Source organism: Trichosurus vulpecula, chromosome 4 (assembly GCF_011100635.1).
Source record: "Trichosurus vulpecula isolate mTriVul1 chromosome 4, mTriVul1.pri, whole genome shotgun sequence".
Taxonomy (NCBI): Eukaryota; Metazoa; Chordata; class Mammalia; order Diprotodontia; family Phalangeridae; genus Trichosurus; species Trichosurus vulpecula.
Window position 1 is genome coordinate 244282879 of NC_050576.1, and position 20834 is coordinate 244303712.

The window sequence follows — 20834 nt, forward strand, 5'->3', positions numbered from 1 at the left end:
AGGACCCATATGTTCAAAAATATTTATAGCAGCTCTTTTTGTGGTAGCAAAGAATTGGAAATCAAGGAGATGCCCATCAATTGGGGAATGGCTAAACAAGTTGTGGTATATGAATATGATGGAATACTATTGTGCTATAAGAAATGAGGATCAGATACACTTCATAATAACCTGGAAAGACTTATATGATCTGATGCTGAGTGAGGGGAGCAGAACCAGGAGAACATTATACACGGTTACAGACACATGAAATCTGTGATGACTAACTTTGATAGACTTGGCTCTTCTCAGCAATGCAAGACTCAAAGACAGCTCCAAAGGACTCATGATGGAAAAAGCGATTCACATCCAGAGAAAGAACAATGGAGTCTGGATGCAGACTGAAGCAATCTGTTTGCTCTCTTTTTTTTTTTTTTGTAGTTTTTGTTTCTGTTTTGTTTCTTCTTTATCGTGGTTCATTCCATCAGTCATGGTTCTTTACAACCTGACTATTGTGAAAATATGTTTAGTGTGAAGGTATACAGAACCTAAATTGGACTGCATGCCATCTTGGGTGGGGAAGGGGAGAAAATCTGAAACTCAAAACCTCAAGGAAATGAATATTGTAAACTAAAACTAAAAATAAATTAATTAATTTTTTAAAAGACCAGAAAAAAAAAAGAAATGGAGTATCTTGTTCACGGAACAGTGAGGAGTTCATGGAACAGTGTCAATGCGTCAAAGAGTACATGTTGGGAAGTCAGGTGTGAGAAGACTGGAAAGGTAGGAGAGGGCTAGATTACACAGGGCTTTGAATGCCAAGGAGAGCATTTTGTATTTGTTCCTAGAAGTGATAGGGAGCCACTGGAGTTTACTAATGGGGGAGCAGGGGACATGAACAGAGGATGGACTGAAGCGGGGAGAGACTTGAGGAAAGCAGACTCACTAGCAGCTATTGCAATAGCCCAGGTGAGGGGTGATGAAGGCATCAGAGTGGGGGCAGTGTCATAGGAGAGAGAGGGTGCAGAGGTGAAATCAACAGGTGTTTACCACAGCTTGGATATGGAGGATGGAAGACAGTGAGGGATCCAGGATGGCTCCTAGTTTGAGAGCCTAAGGGACTGGAAGATCACGTCCTGGACACATCGAGGTTAAAGTGTCCACTGGACATCCAAGTGAGATGTCTGAAAGGCAGTGAGAGATGTAAATAGGAGTTTGGCAGAGTTTGGCACAGGAAAGGTAAATCTGAGCATAGAGATGGTAATTAAATCCATGGGAGCTGATGAGATCACCAATGAAGTAGTATTAGAGGAAGAGAGGGCTCAGGACAGAGTCCTGGGGGACACTAAGTTTGGAGGGCAAGACCTGGAAGAGGCTCCAGCAAAGGAGACAAAGAAGGAATAGTCATCTAGGTAGGAGGAAAATTAGGAAAAAGTGATATCCTGAAACTCAGAAGAGGAGAGAGTGCTCAACAGTGTCAGAAACTGCAGAGAGGAGGAGGACTGAGAAAAGGCTACTAGATCTGGCAGCTCAAAGATCGCTGGTTAACTTTTGACAGAATGGCCGTAAGGGCTAAGAAGGTGAGAGCAGAGACAGTGGAGGTGCCTACAAAGGGCAGATGCCCTCCAACAGAACATGGTCCCAACCTATCTTTCAGCCCCTTTCCCCAACTCTCTGTTCCTCAGATGGCCTTGCATCTCCCATCCCTGGGGTACAGGGTAGGCCAGAGTCAGAATGTGACACAGACTGCCTGAGACAATGTAAACAGCAAAAGAGATTCCCATGATCCCTTGGAAACACTTGCACGAGATCTCGTGGCCCTCAGCCTTATTCTTTTCCTATGTAATACTTAACCTGGACTGAGGCTGGTGTGGAAATCCATTATGCCATTGTGTCCTCCTGCCACCAAGGACTGGGTCTTGTGAGTAAACTCCTTAAAAACCTAGTAAATTCTAATTAACCCATTATCCTACCAAGGTGCCTCGGGCCCCTCTTTGGCATCTTGGTATTATCTGAGGGTCTGTGTCTCTACAATTGGCACATCAGGGCAGAACAGATCATCCCCCTTACAACTGGCGTGGCTGGCAAAATAGTTTGCCCCCTACAAATCCTGTATCCTTACCTCGGGGCATTTGGACTGGCTGCACGCCCCCCTCACCTCTGCCTCACAGAATCCACCCCTTTCAAGACACAACTGGACACCAACTTCTCCACGATGCCTTTCCTAACTAGAACTCCTCTATTTGTTTACATTTATTCTGTAAACACTCAGTCTGTATTTACCTACACAGGTACATTCTTTGGCTCCTGACCCCACTCCCTGCAATGTAAGCATTTGAGAGCTGGGATTGTTTCCTTGTGGGGGATCTTTGTACCCAGTACAGGGCCTGGCACATGGAAGGTGATTAATAAACATTGGTTCACCGACAGATGATAATGACATCCAGACAAGCAAAATCAATCTCCACATTACCAGCATCTGACATTTGCCTCCCTCCTCACCTAAAATCCACCACCTCTGCCAAGAAAGGAAAGTAAATGTAACTCTCCATCCTTTGATGGTGTGACTAGCCCCACAGCACTGAATCCATTTCTGACGTCATTCAAAGTAATTTTCCTTTCTACTATTGGGGAATCACTGAACTCACTACTTGAGAGACAGCTGTGATCTCAGAAATTTTCCTGAAACTTCCACTCCCAGTTCTACTTCTGCTTTCAGGGCCATGGAATAAGCCCAATCTCTCCTTGGCAGACGTTGAGCAACTTCTGAAATGGTTCCAATTCGTCCGCTCTTCTTCTTCCACCACATTTTAGGGGGTTCAGCCTCCCAAGCCCCAACTGGACAACTGCCTTCCTTAGCTATCAAATGAAAAGGCCAGAACCGGCGTCTCCAAGGTCTCTGCTGATTCTAACTCTCTGAGCCTTCTCATGTTAAAGCCCCGCCTGCTCCTGGTTCAGTCCCACATAGCAGTGCTTTGGTGTTACTGTTTGGTCTTTTTCAACCATGTCTCACTCTCTGTGATCCCATTTGGGGTTTTTTTGGCAGAGATAGTAGAGTAGTTTGCCACTCCCTTCCCTAGCTTATTTTGCAGATGAGGAAACAGAGGCAAACAGGGTGAAGTCACTTGGCCAGGGTCACACAGCTAATAAAGTGTCTGAAGCTGGACTTGAACTCAGGTCTTTCTGACTCCAGCCCTGGCACTCCATCCACTGAACCACCAAGCTACTAATCAGCTAAACAACCAAATTAAATTCTTATTTGTGAAGTTTGGAGCCAAGAGATTTGCTGAAGTATCTATTCTTCAGTATTAAATTTGACCCTGTACATAGCTTTACATAAAAATCTCCTGACTCAATGGTTTTAAAAAACACTTTATCATGGAGGGCCAGGCAAGCAGAGTAAAAACCAGAAATACATGAATCACAACATAAAACATCCTTCAAGCAGTAACAAGCAGGCCAGTGTAGCTAGTCTGACCACAGAGTATGGAGAAGGGAGTAAGATGTTACAAGACTGAAAATGCAGGAAGAGACCAAAGCTTTAAATTCCAAAGAATGTGGAGTTTACCTGCAGGTAAAAGGGAACAGACCCACACTGCAGGAAGATCCCTTGGCAGGTGAGTGGAGGAGGGCTTGGAGCTGGGAGAGACGTGAGGCAAGAACAATTAGGCAGCTACTGCAATGTTCTAGGTGAGAGGAAACACGGGTCTGAACTGCACTGGTGGCTGTGGGAATGGAGAAAGAGAATGGGCATCTGAGAGGCTGAAGAGGTGCACAGGCCAGGGTTTGGTAGGAGAAGCTGAGGCCAACATGCAGGCAGTCCAAAGTTTTAGAAGACAGGGAGAGAAGAGGGACTGTAGGTGTGCCTTTCTAGTGCAGAGAGCTTTTGGGGGAGTTTGGCTCAGAAGGGAAGGAGCGGCAGAGGTGATGGCTAGTGGGGTGAGGTGGACCAAGTAAGGAGACATGGTCCTGTCTGTAAGCAGCAGGGAAGGAGCCAATAGGGAGAAACTGAAAATTAGGGAGTAGGGGTTATAGTGAGGGAAGCCTACCAAGGAATATTGAGTGGGAAAGGGAGGGAAGAGAAGGAGGGAGGGAGGAAATGATTAAAGGCACATAGAAAGGGGTCAGCCTTGGCAAGAAGAGGCTCTTCTATCAGGAGTGAAAAGACAGCAGGTGAATATGTCTGAGTGATGTGAGACATGGAAGCGGGGAGAAAACAGAGCTCCTGGTGAATGCCCCCTTGTACAATCTGAGTCAAGGGCCTCACAAGGGAGCCCCTCGGCCAAAGTTCTTGCCTTACGCCGCCTCCATTTGCTAAGGTGGCTACAGACTAACATTCTCCAACCCTCAATGGTCCTGTTACCACTGCACCCCTCCACACAGGAATGTTAATGCCAGACTCAAACACAGAGCCTTCCCCACTGAAGCACCCCATCACCACTCCCTCGGGGAGGCTGGGAGGTCTGAGGGTCAGCAATTGTCCTGAGGTACAGGCCCAGACTCCCTATGGGATAGTCTCCTTCCCTAGGAGAATGGTACCAAAACCAGAGGAACTCACAAAATTATCCATGGGGTAATACAGGTATGTGCCAACCAAGCTGGCATCCTAAGGCCTTCCCACACATCACAGATGAGTTCCAACTTGGCCAAGCCCAGCCTTGTTTTCTTCCACAATAGTAAAAGCTCCCCCTCCTCACCTCCCCCACTATGCTCAGTGTTCTGAGCACTGTCTCCCCTTCATCCCATGGGTCAGTATTCCAAGGTCTTTTTCCTCAAGAGTCCTTCCCCCTCTCATCTTACTTGTCCCAGGCACTTAAACTGCTGGTTACAGCTCTGATAAAGAGCAACTTTTTTGGTAGGAAATTATGTCAATATATCTTTATGATTTATTTCCAAGAGTGCTATGATTGCTATGACCCGTCGAAAAAGAGTCATGGAGAACAGTCATATCAAACTCAAACAGAAATGAGGGCCACTAATTTGTAAAAAGGCTCTCTATGGGCTGCATACTTAGTTTTAAAATGTCATGTTATCTATGTTTTACTGTATTTTTATTTACTTTGTTAAATATTCCCAATTATATTTTAATCTGGTTCAGGCCCCACCTGGAAGTGTTGTGGGGCCCATGAGATGAAGGAAAACACAAAAAGCTGAGATTAATCTCACAGTAATGAACACATGACATTTCTACAAAGAATCTGATTGTACATTCTATCACTGTAGTGATTTCAAAGAGCATGGTAGAGTAGAAAATACACTGGCTTGTGTGCCAGAAGACTTGGATATGTGTCCCAGGTCACCCTCTGGCTGTCTGACTTCACTTGTCTGAGGTTCAGGGTCTTCATCTATAAAATGAGTGAATGTTGGACTAGATTTCTACAATCTCTTTTAACTCTAATAACCTACAAGTCTACATAAATGAACTCTCTCAAAACCAAGAAAATTTTATCATGGCCAACTTAAAATTGCTTTTAATAATTATGATGAGATTGGTTTACACCTTACTGAAGAACGTTATGTTGCAAGAAAGCATTTTTTGGGTAAAAATTATTGAACGTGTTCTCCAAAGAGGTTATGATTTGTGCTTCTAATCCTGTGAGTTTTTGTTTTTGCTACAATTTGCAAACTAATAATTTTTAATAATTTAATAATAATCAGTTAAGACTTGCTTGAGGGGAAAAATAAAATTGTTTTTCCCATCAGAACCAATGCACATAGATATCAAGCTGACAACTTCAGGAAACTTTGTTTGTCTTCTTACCTAGCAAAGGATGCTCAGAAGACAAATCCTCTCCTCTGCCCACAGTTATGGCTGCTGGAGACAGAGTAGGTGGTGGTGGAGTTCTGTCCATGCGGACACATTCATCTGGTTCTTCAGCCATTTCCTCCTCACACACATCCTCTACTTGGTAAACCTATGGAAGGCAGAACACTGTTTTAGCCTGACTTCTAGCTTATATTTCTATCATATAATCTGATAGATTAACTTTATTAAAACAAAGCTACATAAATATAAAATCTGATTTGCTATTTTCAAAGGTTGACCAAAAAATTGTGAAAATAATTGAATGGAATTACTTGAAATACTGCATAATTCACTAAAAGCAGGTGGTTGGACTGATAGCCATGCTAAAAGGCATTGTGGTTTCAGAAAAGACGATGGTCAAGGCAGCAGATAATTTTTTTATTTTGAAAATCATTTTTTTCCTAATAAGAAGTGAAATATTTTGGAATCCTTGGGAAAAAAAGGGGAAAAAACACCCTCCCATTCCCAAACCCAACACTCAAGACATCTATAGATGGTTACCTGCTAAAGATACACTGCCTCTGGAATCCACATTTGAAATCTAGACTATTTTCAGCAATTTTTCTACTTTTAACTTGTTTAACTGAGAATTTAAGTTTGTGCTTGGCATATATAAAGTGCTTAATAAATATTGTGGACTAATGGACAGTTATTATGTCTCAAAATAGTTTCCAGATTTTTTTTTAAATGTCAACATAAGCTGGCCCACATGATACAGATTGTGTGGGAAAACAAAGAACACCTGTACTCCCAAGTAGGGGACAACCAGGAGGATAGGGCTTAAGCTAAGAACCATTCCAGCATCTCCTCTTCCTAATGATTATGTGAGCTAAAGCATAAACCAATGTAAGACATCTCACAAATTCTAAAAACATGTCAGTGTTGCTAGAAAGTCATTCATATCTGAAAAGATGCTTCCATTCCCTTTTATTCTTTCATGTCCTCAAGGGTCCAATTAACAAAACTTATTGCATCTGTCAAGAAGAAAACAGCTGTTCTTGAAGTCATAGGGAAATATCTAATCTATATAGTTTATCACATTTACATTTTTAAATACTTTATTACAGACACAGAAAAAAGCTTTAAAGAATTAAACTATTATGTTATCATATTATAAAAAGCTTACTGATAAGGGATGGGAATGAATCAGAATCACTGAGAATGAAGAAAAGTGAAATTTTTGATAATCTTTATTTTCAGAGAGAACTTCCATAGGCTTTAGTTCCTTCATTTGAAATAAAATTTTATTTTACCTGTTTAACACTGAAGTATTGAAATTTTTTTTTAAGTTATAAGACACTGCCTGATTGTATCAATGAAACAAAAAGAGCAATGAATGTGGAATCAAGAGCACGGGTTCAGATTCCAGCCCTGCTGCTTGTGACACAGGTGACCTTGGACAAGTCACTTTCTCCTTTGGGTCTCAGTTTCCTTATCTATAAAATTGCCGGCAGCTGAACTATATGGCCTCCGATCCTAAAGCAATTCTCTCCCTTCTTTTGTCCAGAGAACTTTTCTTAATTTGGCTTACAAGCGTATATAGCGAGGTTTTCTGAATAGCACTCAGTCCCTTAAAACTTTCAAAACTTTCTCCCAATTTTTTTTTAATTAAACCACACATAAAGTTTTGTGAAAATCACAAAAGATAAGCAACTTACGGACACCTTCAAATCATCTTGCTAAAATGTTCTGTCAAGTAAAACATCAAATTAAGTGTAAAAATGCCCCGTGATATTCCAAAGCTTAAGTATAACTTAGATGTACTTAGTGTGATAGAGGTTATTAAATTTAATTTATAATGACAGAGTTAACTGTAACTTTGATGGATTAAAAAAATCTTCAAATAGTCAAGCTGACCTAAGATTCAAGATCTCATGTTTAGCTTTTTTCTAGACAAATTAAAATAATCAATTGATAAGATCAATTTGTATACAATAATCCAGAATTAAGATGAAAACTCAGTTACTTTCAAATACTTCTGAAATCAAAGTAGAACCAAACATCATCTAATACACTGTCTCCAAATTAGACATTGGGTCCATAAATGTAAATGTCTTTCTATGTGAAAAACTTTCATGTATCTGGTTATATACAAGCCTGTAATTAGGGCCCTATTTTGTGAACTGAATCTACGACTGCACAGACCTCCAATTTCAGATTCCAAACTATGCCCTGGAGGGGATGGTCACGAGGTGGCCAAGTGAGGAGGGACAGGGAGCTTAGAATTAACCTAACAATTTAATGTAAAAAAAGAACATCCTCCACAAAAGGGAGTAAGGCAACACACGCCAATGGATGGCAGTTAATCCACCGTGAGCCACAAGCTCAATCCGCACCCACTACCAAAAAAAAAATCTGAAAAATTTGCTGAGTTAATAGTAATTAGATTAGCATTGGTAGTAAAGCATTTACTGAATTTAATCTATTTCAACTCGCTAATCTCACACTTTGGTATTGATTTAGTTGTCTCTCCCATGACCGCCATCTTTTCTAAACTGTGAAGCCACTTCTTCGATTCCTTGGCGTGCTATTCAGAGCGGCTGCTGGGTGGGCTTTTTATTCAAGAGTTAGAAATGTAGAAGTCGAGTCATGCACGTCTCACTTTAACACGTTGAAAGGGAAGGAGCCAAACTGAGGAAATCCCCAATACCACATTGTGAACGAACCCCACAAAATGAGCACTTACACTGCCTTTGCATTCATGACAACTGAGCTACCTGCACTTTCTTCTGAACCTCTATACAAAGGTAAGGTAAGTTACTGGCCGATCAGAACGAAGGAGTGCCGGGAATGGCACAAACGCTGGGCACAATTTCAAAAACCAAAGCAAAGAGAACTGTGAGGTACACTATCTGTGGAAAGCTTACAGAGCTATCCAAAAGAAAATAAATGGTGGTTTTCCTCCTAAATTAATGAAGGAAAAGCTAGATTTCTGGTAGGCCAGCAATTTAAATGTTTCTCTTATGAAGACATTGAGGACTACTAACATTCTCCAATATTTTAATGGACTCTCCCCATCTGTCCTTCTAGATGAACTAGAAATATTTGTTTATTAAATCTAAATTGTGTACCTTCCCACATCTCATTCTACCCAAAGAAAAAGAAAACCTTTACTTATTTTCTAGATAAACCCTTTCAACAAGCATACTGCGTTTATTTTTATTAAATACTTCTTACCTTTTAAATTTTTCATACCCTGTATGATGTAAATGTACCTCTCCGGTTAAATATTTTGAAACAATCAGAAAAACGTACTCCAGGCAGATAAGTGCATTTTAGGGTGAGAAGGGAGTAGAGGTGGTAGAAGATAAGAGAGAAATAAGTAAAGGAATAAAAAAAAACAAATTATGGGACTCGAGAGAAATGGACAATTAAAAAGATACTCCATGAACAACATGATGAGTAGAACAAAGATAATAGAAAGGCCTATCTATTATTTTCATGGAAAAAAATAACTAGATCCCACCAGAAAATGAGGTGATGAAAAATAGGCAAAACAATGGTTGGGTGAGGAATTTTTTTTAAAGTAAAAAACTATTAGGAATAATAATGCCAGAAGGAAGGTTTGTTTGTTTTTTGAGACGGACCTGAATTTTTTTTTTTTTGCTGGAGGTCCATTTTTTAGAACCAATAAGGACAAATTCTTTGCCTCATCATTACTCTTGAACTACTAAGACTTGATATTTCTACCCTAAATTTACTCCCTTGGGATTTACCATGACAAAAACAAATGATGATAGAAAATACAAGGAAATTTTATTTTTAAATTGAAAAAACTAATTAGATATGACAAGGGAAAATACGGTTAAATTAAAATTTATTCACATTTTTGTGATAACATATATCTTTTGGTTTATTTCTAGATTTTTCTCATATTAAATTGTACTTCAACTTAAATTTTTTTAAAGTGAAGAGCTGTGTGTAAAGGAAGGGGAGAAAATTGCCAGTTATCTGCTCAAGCCAACTAAGATCAGTGCAAGTGACCCTAGTGTCTCTCACTTTTATTCCCAGAAACCAGAAGCAGGATGTTTTCCTCTAAAAGACTTTGAGTCTGTAACTCCTTTGTTTTCTGATGAATGTTTTTACGTTTCCAGAAAAAAAAGATCTATTTTTAAAATTCAGTTTAATCTAAGAAGCTTGTTTTTTTCTAGTGTTGGAATGTAATTTTTTTAATGACTTTGTATATGAATCCAGAGGCCTTGTAACGTGCAAATTGTTATGAAATGAAAAAAAACCTCTTACAGAAAATTATCTAAAGAAATCAATGTCTAAAGTCAACTTCCTTCTTGTTAAACACAAATTTCAAAAAATTTTGAAATTTTAAAGTTTTGTTTGAATTAAAAGTTCGTGCATCACAGTGAGGGGCGGTCTCCCCAATCTTTACTGTTTTACAAAATTTACGAGATTTTTAATACTGTGTTTACTTTTAACGAGTAGAAAAAAAAAGTTACATGGGTCATGACAAAGTTGGGATAGTTTCCAGACCTTCACAAACCCTGCCTTACAATATCTACTTTACAAAATTATGCCACAGACACAAATGTACTGACTCTACTCCCAAAACAGGTGCTCCTAAAATGTGAGACTATAGAACTTGTATAACTAAGAGTTAGCTCTATGAATCAGACGTTTAAGAACACACAAGCCAACAGAAGGGATCTATGAAGGATAATCACCTTAAGAGAAAAAACTTTGTGCAGATGACACTGGTTCAAATGCATTCCCTTGGGGAAAAAAAATCAATTCTGTAAAGATAGCAGATGGATTTGTTTAAATAGTAATAAAATGAATGATGGACTTTAATAACCACCACAAATTATTAAGCATGCAACTGTTCTACAACAAACAAAACATTGTGTCCTTACAGTATGTTTGTGGACAGTCAGTGACATCTAGAGATTGCAAGCTGTTTTGGTTTGGTTTTGAACTTGGGCGTTTTAGCTCTTTGGACACAAGAGGAGGCAGAAGAAGTCATTTCTACTTTTAAGTTCTGTGAGAAAGTGAAAGCACTCCCGAGGGCTTACCACTGGCGGCTCAACAGAGGCAGGTGGCTGCACTTGCAGGTTGACTGCGACAGTCTGTGGTGGTGGAAGAGTCTGAAAGGGCAGCTGGACCAAAGCTTCTGCTGCGGGAAGCTCCTCTTCTGACACCAAAGCGTTCTGCACCAAGACCTGGCCCTGGGATAGAATTTCAGGCTGCACAGACTGCAAGGGTAGTGCTGGGACCTGGGCTGTAGGAGATGTCGACAGCTGGGGGGGTGTCGCGAGTGGGATCGGAGGAGACTGCAGTGCAGAGTATGGCTGATGTGCTGTGGGAGAGACAATCTGCGGCCCTGGGGACACCAAAGAGGACTGCTGGACGGCCCCCAAGTGCACCACAGGGGAAGCTGGAAGTGGGAGATGAGATGGAAGATTCAGCGGCTGGGCGGTTGGCTGCACCTGATTAGTGGGGGGCTGCTGCAAGCTTGGCCCTGGCTGGAGAGCTGAGGACACAAGAGGATGGGACTGAATAAGTGTTTGTGGATGAATAATGATCGCTGGAGACGGGCTGGGAGAATGGGGCGGTGGGGGGGACACCACGACCGACTGCTGCGCTGCCTGTGGCTGGGGGGGGGACACTGGGAGAGGAGGTGGGTGGCTCTGAAGTGGTGAACAGTGCTGGGCCTGGGCACCGCTTGGTGCAGCAGGGAGGCCATGGCTCGGCATGGGGACACAGTGCTGGGAGGCAGGGGGGTCCTGACTCGGACTCTGAAGGGGAAGTGGCTGAACTTGCTGCTGCTGCTGCTGCTGCTGTTGCAAAATCAGCTGGTGATGGGACACCTTGGAAGGTGGTGAATGAAGAGGAATCTGCTGATGTTTTATTAGAGAATGAGGCTGAATTGGAGAATATGAAGCTGTGAGAAAAAGAAATGACAATTAGTACTGCTCTCCAAACTATCTCAGAATGCTACAAAAAGTCTAAAGAAATCCTCCTAGTTTTCACACGACCAAGTCAGACTCCCAGATAAGAGTGACATGGAAATATCATTTAAAAACACTAATAACAATGAAGACTCCAATGCAGAGAGCTCCATTTCAGTAAATTTCAAAGTAAAATTTAAAAAAACAAACGCTTCAAAATGCAAACCAACAGAAAGACTGGGCTTACACTTGTCAAATCTTACACAAGGTCTCTGGAATTGTTACACTAAATTTGGGCAAGTTTTAGAATACTATTTCTTGCTACCATTGAACCAATGCAAGATACATAAAAGTTTCAAAGTCAGCCAAGATACTGTCCTTCCATATACATCTTAAGAAATCATCATGATATTTCCTAATTCGTGTCTGAATAGATATCTATTATTCAAAGTAAGTAAGTACCTAATACGTGACTTTCCAATTTGCAAATTTTTCAGTTTGGGACCAACGTCCCTATTCTCTAGGCCATGAAAGGGAATCCAATTAAAGAAAAAAAAAATCTTTCAAAAACAATTATGAACCTAGTATGAATACTAGGGGAAAGATCAGCAATACAACTGAAATAAATGTAAGCTTTTAAAGAGCTTCATGATCTCTTATTTCAGGTCCAGGAAGGCACCAGGAGAGATAATGAAGTAGAACCCCATGGTTTGTTTTTTTTAACCCAACACAGCACAGGGCCTGGCATATAGTAGGCATTTAATAAATATTTGCTGGCTCGATGTGAATTTTAGCACAGATTCCTGCCACTGGGAAAAATTAGAATCTGTTTTTATGTGGCTTTTTCCCAAAAAACAAACCACCCACAATCTAACTGATGACTGAGGACTGACCTCCCATTCTGACTCTTTGGCAGACAAAGTACCTGTCACACAAAATGGATTTTAAGTGCAATTCTCCCCCATCTAAACACTGAAGAAGTGATATGTAGCTCTCAATGGAAAAGAAATTTAAATGCTATCTTAACTATAGATTATACAGACTATAGATATTCCAAACTTATCTAAAATTTTAATATATAATTGATACAACTCTATGAATATTATTTTCATATTCAATTACATTGATGATAATAGATGAATGAAAGTTCCAAACATTTTCATATGTATAATTTATTTCATTTTGTATTTGGTATAATTTAAATCTTTTGATAGTTTCTGAAGAAATTAACATCTTGAAAAAGAGGCATTTAGAAGGTCCAACAAAAATCTAATTATATTAAAAAAAAATCTGACACCTACCACTGAATAAAAACTTCCATACAGCTACCAAACCAGGATTTAAAGCTAAATGAGAGACAGGGTCTAGACCTGTGATTTCATTAATAAGAGGAAGCCCCAAATGAGAAAACTCCCTCTACCAACGCAGGTCAGTATCTTGTCTACCTCTTAAGATCTTGTCCCAGAAAGCTGCCTGGGGTCACAGCTCATCTATGTCAAAGATCAGGACTTGGACTGCAGCTTTTCCTGACTCAGGCCTACTCTCTGCTCACGAGGCTACAATGTCTCGATTTAAACTAAGCTTTTAAAAAGTGTATTTTTTTTTTTTACATAGAAAATCACAGTAGGTCAGAGTTGGAATAGATCTCAGAAACCATCATTATCAATGGTTCTGGATTTACACCTTGAAGAATTTCTTTGAGAACAACCAATTCAACGTGACCACTATCATAAATACACACAAAAGATCCATTACGAAAATCCAAATTTCCACTACTTAAGAATACCAACAGGCATTATAACTTACTTTTTAAAGTTAATATAAACAAGAATGGAAGTACTTAGGAAAACAAATCGTTTCAAGCAAATATTTACACAGAAACTATTTCTAGATCAATAAAAATTTTTTCTCTTCATCAAAGCTTTTCCCATGGGACCATTAGTTAAGACTATCCCATACTGGAGTATATCTTAAACTTTTAATGTAAAAATAGTCTCTAAGAATAAGCCATATGCAGGGTAAAAGGAGGAACATTTATTTTGGGCTCCTAAAGAAATTCTCACTCTCAAATCAGTTTCCCACCAGTAATGGGTAGTAGCCAAATAAAAAGGACACAGATGCTGCCCAAGTAGAAGTGAAACTCCCATCAGTGACTCAGTTTGCTGTGAATGACAGTGGTGTAAACCCTTCAAAGAGAATTTTATCATTCTGAATGAATATATGGTTGTAGCTTTGGCTCTTTTATTTATCAATGTACTGTGGTAGGAAATGAGAGGTTCCTATAAAGAACATCTGAACGTCAGCTGCCAATGAGCATGCCTTCAAGTTATTACCTTATTCTCCTGTCTGATGTTCTTACCTCTCCCTCCAAGTCCATATTATCACCCGAATGGGATATTGGCCTATAACTGACAGCATTATCCATTTATGAAAGGAGAAGGGGAGACAAAGGGATACTGCTTCTTTCACATTCTAAATCAGATGGGTTTCTTTTCTTGAAAATAACTTCTCCATGTCCCCCTCCCCATCTTTGCTGCTTTCACTGATGATGACATAGGGGAGGGGAGTGACATACAATTAATCTGAATTCTATTCCCCCTCCCCAAGATCCTATTTGAAATGTTTACAAAGCAGTCATTGAGAGCACACTGTCTCCCGGCTGCTGGTATTTAACATTTGTCTGGGTCAAAGCCATTTTCCCCATCAGTTTTTTGACCGCCTTCACCAGGGGAAACTCTTCTGTCCTTGAGACTGTTTTTTGGGGGGAAGCAAGAAAGGAGGGGGCAGGAAGGCAGGAACAACAGTCTATATAAGGAGGAGAGACTGAAACCTATTTCTGAACAGAAGTCAGGTCCAGTTACACTACAAGTCAGCTTACTTAGACGCACCTGTGATCTCATCAATGGGGGCATTCCTCAACCCCTTGGCAACTCCTGTCCATGTCCTCCCACAAGTTAGGAATATTAGAGAAGTGATGCCCTACTAATACGGGGCAACCAAATATTACATTTATTAGAAAAATATTGATTCAAAATATCAACTTTACTGTGCCAGTATTGTGATTTTAATTGTTGGACTTCTAAATTCCCTTTTTTCAAAATGCAGTATTAAGATGTTTTCAGTTTACGAAACTGATATTAAAAGGAGATGATGATTTAGAGTACCATTATTATTCAAAGAATGAATGTACTGTTTTGCTAACTACCAAAAAGTACATCAACAACTGAAAACACTTAAGCTAAAGCCAGGAAATGGAGGGATTTTTCTTTAATACTAACAAATAGAATTTGCAGAATATAAGTTTCAGTTATGATCAATGTCCATTAAAAAAAAGGAGTGATTTAGAAACTCTATCTTTACTGGCATTCAGCGAAATTCTGTGCAAAACATGAGTGTTTGTTCCAATTACAAATGAAAAGGCTAAATGGAACAATTCCTTATCAAACTTAAAACATTCAAATCGTTTCTGACAGTCCATTAACATCTTCATTTTACATTAATATCTACTTTAGCCAAAAGTCTCATCCTACCTGGAGCTATTAACTGATGGATACTCGATGTCCGTGTAACAGCTGTACTTCGAGATTCCAAACTGGGGCTCTCTCCTTTCTTATTGCTTTCTGGAGAAGCATCTCGTTGACTGGTTTTGGAACTGGTTACTGTCGTTTTATTATGACAAATGGTCAATGACTGAGCTTGACTACTGCTTTTTGGTGGGCCATTCTGCGAACTAGATAATACACCCAACTTCTGGCTGCATAACGTTAAATTCTGAACCTAAGAGTCACATAACAGCAAGTTCAGATAAAAGAATACCAACAGACATACAGTAATAATTACTAGTAAAACAGTTAACGACTAAATATTAAAACTCTGCTTTTCATCCAGATAGTTTTGTTTAAAAAACTAGAAAAGCCATGAAGGAAGAAGTATAACAAAACAGCTATGTCTTAAATAAAAAGGATGGTTTTTAGGAAACAGGTGAAAGAAAAAAAACTTATCAAGATGAATTTGGTGAAAATAGCATAATTTCTAAATTAGCAACGAATGAGTTTAACAACTCAATATGTTGTACTTTAATATAACCAAGCACAAACACCTGTAATGTTTATAGGATAAAGCTGCCTTTCATTCTATATTTTCTAACAATAACAATAATGATAGCTAATGTTTAAATACTCCGTGCCAGGCATTGTGCTAAGCACTTTATAATAATTATCTCATTTGAGTCTCACAACAACCCTGGGAAATAGGGCTATTATATTATATTTATATAATATATATATATATGTGTGTGTGTGTATGTATGCGTGTGTATGTGTATGTGTGTGTGTGTGTGTGTGTGTGTATATATATATGTATATGTATGTATTTAGTATCCCCATTTTACAGATGAGGAAACTGAGATAAACAGAAGTGACTTGCCCAGTGTCACACAGCTACTAAGTATCTGAGGCCAGATTTGAACTTAGACCTTCCTGACCCCAGGTCCAGAGCTCTACCTACTGCACCACTTACCTACCTCTTCTAATGAATGCCTTAATAAGTTAAAGATATAATTAAATTTATCAAAAGAACTTTCAACTAACTCCCTTTTAAGATGTTTTTTAAATGAAGGAATTAATTTAACTCCTGGAGGTATGCTTTGATTTTGGGAAGTAACTTTCATAAGCTGATCAGATGACATTCCCATGGTAGGGAAACTCAGTTCTTACACTCATCCTTAACTCACTAAGACAGGGCAGGCTGAACAACCCTTCAAAAGGCTGGATGACAAGTCTTGAGGCCTCTGAGATTGCTAGCAGCAAAAACAAAGATGCACACTCACAAACACTACCCCCTCCCCGCCAGGACCCCCTACCCTCCCTGGGCAGGCCTGCCTCATACAGCTGTTCGTTGTCGTTGTTCATGATCCCTATGGGGGTTTTCTTGGCAAAGATACTGGAATGGTTTCCCTTTGCAGCTCACTTTATAGATGAGGAACCGAGGCAAACAGGGTTAAGTGTCTTACCCAGAGTCACCCAGATAGGAAGTGTCTGAGGTCAGATATGAACCCAGGTCATTTTTACTTCTGGGTCAGCACTCTGTGCACTGCTCCAAGCTGCCCCTCGGTACAACTGTCCCCCATGGCATTTTTGGTAGCACTGGCCCTCAGGGAAAGTAAGGCAGTGAATGATACCGAGCTGCTTTACAGATACGTTCTCTTCTTTTTTCTTATGTATGATCTTTCTTCTTAATGAGATCATACGCTCAAGGGGAAGGAATTCACCTTTTAATTCCTTGCATCAATCCAAAGCATCTATTCTGTGTAAGTGTTACATGGCGCCCACAACACAAAAGGCATGGAGTACCTGCTGACTGACAAGACTAATTTCATAGCTAATCAACACCATGGTGTTTTCAAAGCTTTTCTCTTTAAGTCAGCCCTTACAAACGTTCTTTTCTAATTCACAAATTTTTCAAAATTTATCTTAGGATTCGACAATAAAGTTACGTGACTTTGATTGTCATAGTAGCATGATGAAATCTGTTTGTCACATAGTTTAGAAGCCATGCTTAAAATACATTTTATTTTTATATGCCTATTTTCTATATTTTCTATATGCCTATTTTCTATATGCCTAACAAACTAGTGAAAGTAGACAGGATACAGGTAATGGCATCCTTTCCCCTTTAAAAAAAGAAGAGAAGAAAAAACCTATAGTTAACTGCATCAACAGTCTTGACTATTGAATGTGCTTAGTTGTCTTTTAATTTCCCCTAGCAGACTTACATGTCTAATTATAGTATCTTCAATTTAACATCAAAATTAGTTCATATTTCCCCTTTTCAAAAAATGTGTATGTGTGTATACATAAATATATGGTGAAGCACTCATAAATATACTTGGGAGGAATAGCTAAGGAAGAGAAAAAAATCTGAAATTCAGTTTTCTATAAACTAGATACGATATTAACAGATAATCAAAAGACGACTGTATCTGAAAAAAAATTAATGAAAGAAAATGATTCCCACCAAACTCCAGGCAAACTAGATCACTAAATTAGAATGCTAAATAACATTATGCTAATTGTGGATAATTTGCACATGCCCCCTTCCACAGGACAGTAAGACATTTTCTTTTTTTCCCTATTTAGCTTTCTAATTTTATTTATATTTTTAATTTTTAAATGTCTTCAGAATTTATATTCATATGTGCTTATATAACATCTGTGTTACTTCTGGCTTGGAAAATAGGCATATAAAAATAAAATGTATTTTAAGCATGGCTTCTAAACTATGTGACAAACAGATTTCATCATGCTACTATGACAATCAAAGTCACGTAACTTTATTTCTAGAGAAAAAATTCTGCATTTCTAAGATAAAGAAGAAATCTTCCCTTCTTTCCCTCCACAAATCGACATTATTGTAAGATTCTCTTTATTTCTGCAAAAAAAATTTTTTGGGGGGAGGGAGTTGTATTAGTTAATAATACCTCCTTATATGATAACACTTTTTTTTTAACTTAATACTTTTAAAATCACTTGTACATCTGTTACTTTGCTTGATTCTAACAAACTATTGAAAGTAGACAGGATACAGGTAATGGCATCCTTTCCCCTTTAAAAAAAAGAAGAGAAGAAAAAAATATACTGTGAGAGTGGCTGTCTTGACATAATTAGTGGTAGCCTAGACTAGATCTCAGGTCTCCTGATTCTTAATGAAATACTCTTTCCTCCTAATGAAATAGTATTGTCTTGCCAAGGTCTCAAAAATCATGCAAAGGTAGCCAGGACTAGATTGTAAGTCTCTGCATTTCTAATGAAATACCTCTAATTTTAATTACACTGGCTCACCCCTAAACCATCACCTCAACACCTAGGCCCCTGTCTCCTACAAACATTCCTTCTTAATAAAGTTATCTTATATTTTTTTTTTTGCCAAAATAGCAACCAAGGCTAGGCAAATCCAAATTTCTCATCATTTTACACCAGTGTGCTAGTTTTAAAATGAGAATCACAAGGAAAAAAACTTTATTAATGAAATCTTATACTACACAATCTTCATTTAAGCAACTTAGCACTGAATGTTCCTTGAATTATTACAAATGCTCCATAACTTTTGGCTAAGCACAATATCTTGAAGTAGTTACACAATCTATATATGGAATTATTATGCTATAATTTCTTAAGTACAGAAAGTTTATTCTTGCTACTGTGATGACTTCTATAAATTAGGATTATAAATTATATTGTATTTTATATATATGTATTACATATATTACGTATTATATTCTATTATATAAATTATAAAGTTATTCTTCATCAAATCTGGGTAGGTGTTGATAAAGTGAGGCTTTAAATCATGTTAAAGAACTTGAAGACTGTCTGAGTTAAGAGTCCATCAGGTATCAGACAGGAACATCTACGGATGTAGTCACTCTATGGCTGTCAAGTACTACGACGTGTCATAAATACACAGACTAGGAGGAATCCAAACAAAATACATGGATGTAACAGAATTTGTAGTAGTCGTAGTAATATTAATAGAAGGCATTGACATAGTGTCTACTACACGCCAGGCACCGGGCAAGCGCTTTGCAGATTCTCTCATTTGATTCTCACAACCATGCTGGATGGTAGGCGCTATTAATTATCCCCATTTTACAGATGAGGAGATGGAGGCAAACAGAGCTTAAGTCACTTTCTCAACGTCCCACAGCTAGTAAGTGTCTGGTCAAATTTGGACACAGGTCTTCCTGACTCCATGCTCTATCCACTGCACCACCCAGCTTTCCTAGAAGTGTACCTAGAGATCATCTCATTGAGTGATCTGGTTTTATACAAAAGGAAAATGAGAACCAGAGAGGACAAGTAAATTGCACAAGGTCACACAGCGAGCTGGGGCTAGCTTAAGTTTAATCTGACCACCATCCTTAAAATTCCCTTTTTGCCAAAAGTTTCCAATTATGTCTACTGGCAGATGTTTTTCCCTGAGAAAACAGCTCAGATGTATAAGAAAAGCTGTTGGAAAAATAGGACCCATTTTATGGCCAACTTTTCTGTAAAGCAGTTATTTTATGTAAAGTGGGTGGTATCCACATTGTCAATACCTTTAATGACTAATAAATACAATCATGGAATAATGTTTTTTTGCCAGCTATGTTTCCTGAGGCCTCTCTTTCTTAGCACAATAGGAGACTATGGAATCAGCCCTAAGGAGTCCTCGCTGACCATCCAGTCCACATATGCAGCAGTAATACTGACCCAAATATCTGTTTGTACCATAGTTATTTTCAAATAACTAGCTGAGGCAGAATACATAGCTAGTATCTTAAAATAGAATCTTTCACTCATGCACGTCTTTTTTTTTTACATCCTTTACTTAGAATTACAGACCATGTGTAAAGGAATCTATCCAAAAGAACAAATGTCACACTAATCAAATAATGAGTCTACTGCACAAAAAATGAAAATGAGATGTAAGCCTGGAAAATCATCACTAAAGACACTTGCTTTTGTATTCAATCTCTTAAATAAACTAAACTACTGTTATGAACATTTACTAAAGATATATATCCTAGGTCACAGAAGACAGAAGCTTATGTGATCTGTGTTCAATGACCTCATAGATATAAATTATTTAATTATCACTGCAGAACATGCAACTCTGTATTATGCCTCTTCCTTGAAGTATTCACTAATTTTATGAATATCAATGACCCCAAATGTATCCCAAATGACTAGCAACAAAAGCATCACTATTTTAACTTCCTATGCATATTTACTCTGACTAGAGCGCCAATGAATCTCACCAAGCTCACCTGAGTAGCTGCCGACTGACAGGAAGATGACGATGATGACGAGACAACAGGAATTTCAGACTGTACAGCAGCCACAGTAGTAGCAGGTGTGAAAATCAGCTGTACAGACAGAAAGTAAAAACAAAAAACAAAAAAACAACCCTGAAGACAAAAGAACATGCCCCACACACATGTAAAGCAAGTAAGAGAGACTCAAGTTTGTGATAGAAAGATTAATATAGTTTAGAAGCATTCCCTAATCAAAAAATTTACATTTGAATCTAACTTTTAAATGGTTTTTAAGTGCAAAAAGATTCTGATAATCATAAATAAGGAGAATCTTAACATCTTCATTATATAAGAA

General features: G+C 38.6%; 1 protein-coding gene across 4 annotated transcripts in view; it reads right to left on the reverse strand.

The window, feature by feature from the left end:
* The window catches only part of PHC3 (polyhomeotic homolog 3), a 66937-nt gene that overhangs the window by 26010 nt on the left and 20093 nt on the right, over positions 1-20834 (reverse strand). The window contains exons 6-10 of one of the 4 annotated variants that reach the window (XM_036753809.1): positions 20492-20590; positions 15216-15462; positions 10810-11678; positions 10462-10509; positions 5741-5894 (exon numbers count right to left, since the gene is read on the reverse strand). In XM_036753809.1, the coding sequence (XP_036609704.1) occupies positions 5741-5894; positions 10462-10509; positions 10810-11678; positions 15216-15462; positions 20492-20590 (1417 nt within the window). The remainder of the gene's footprint in view (positions 1-5740; positions 5895-10461; positions 10510-10809; positions 11679-15215; positions 15463-20491; positions 20591-20834) is intronic. The other 3 variants (XM_036753810.1, XM_036753811.1, XM_036753812.1) reach the window with 3 other exon arrangements.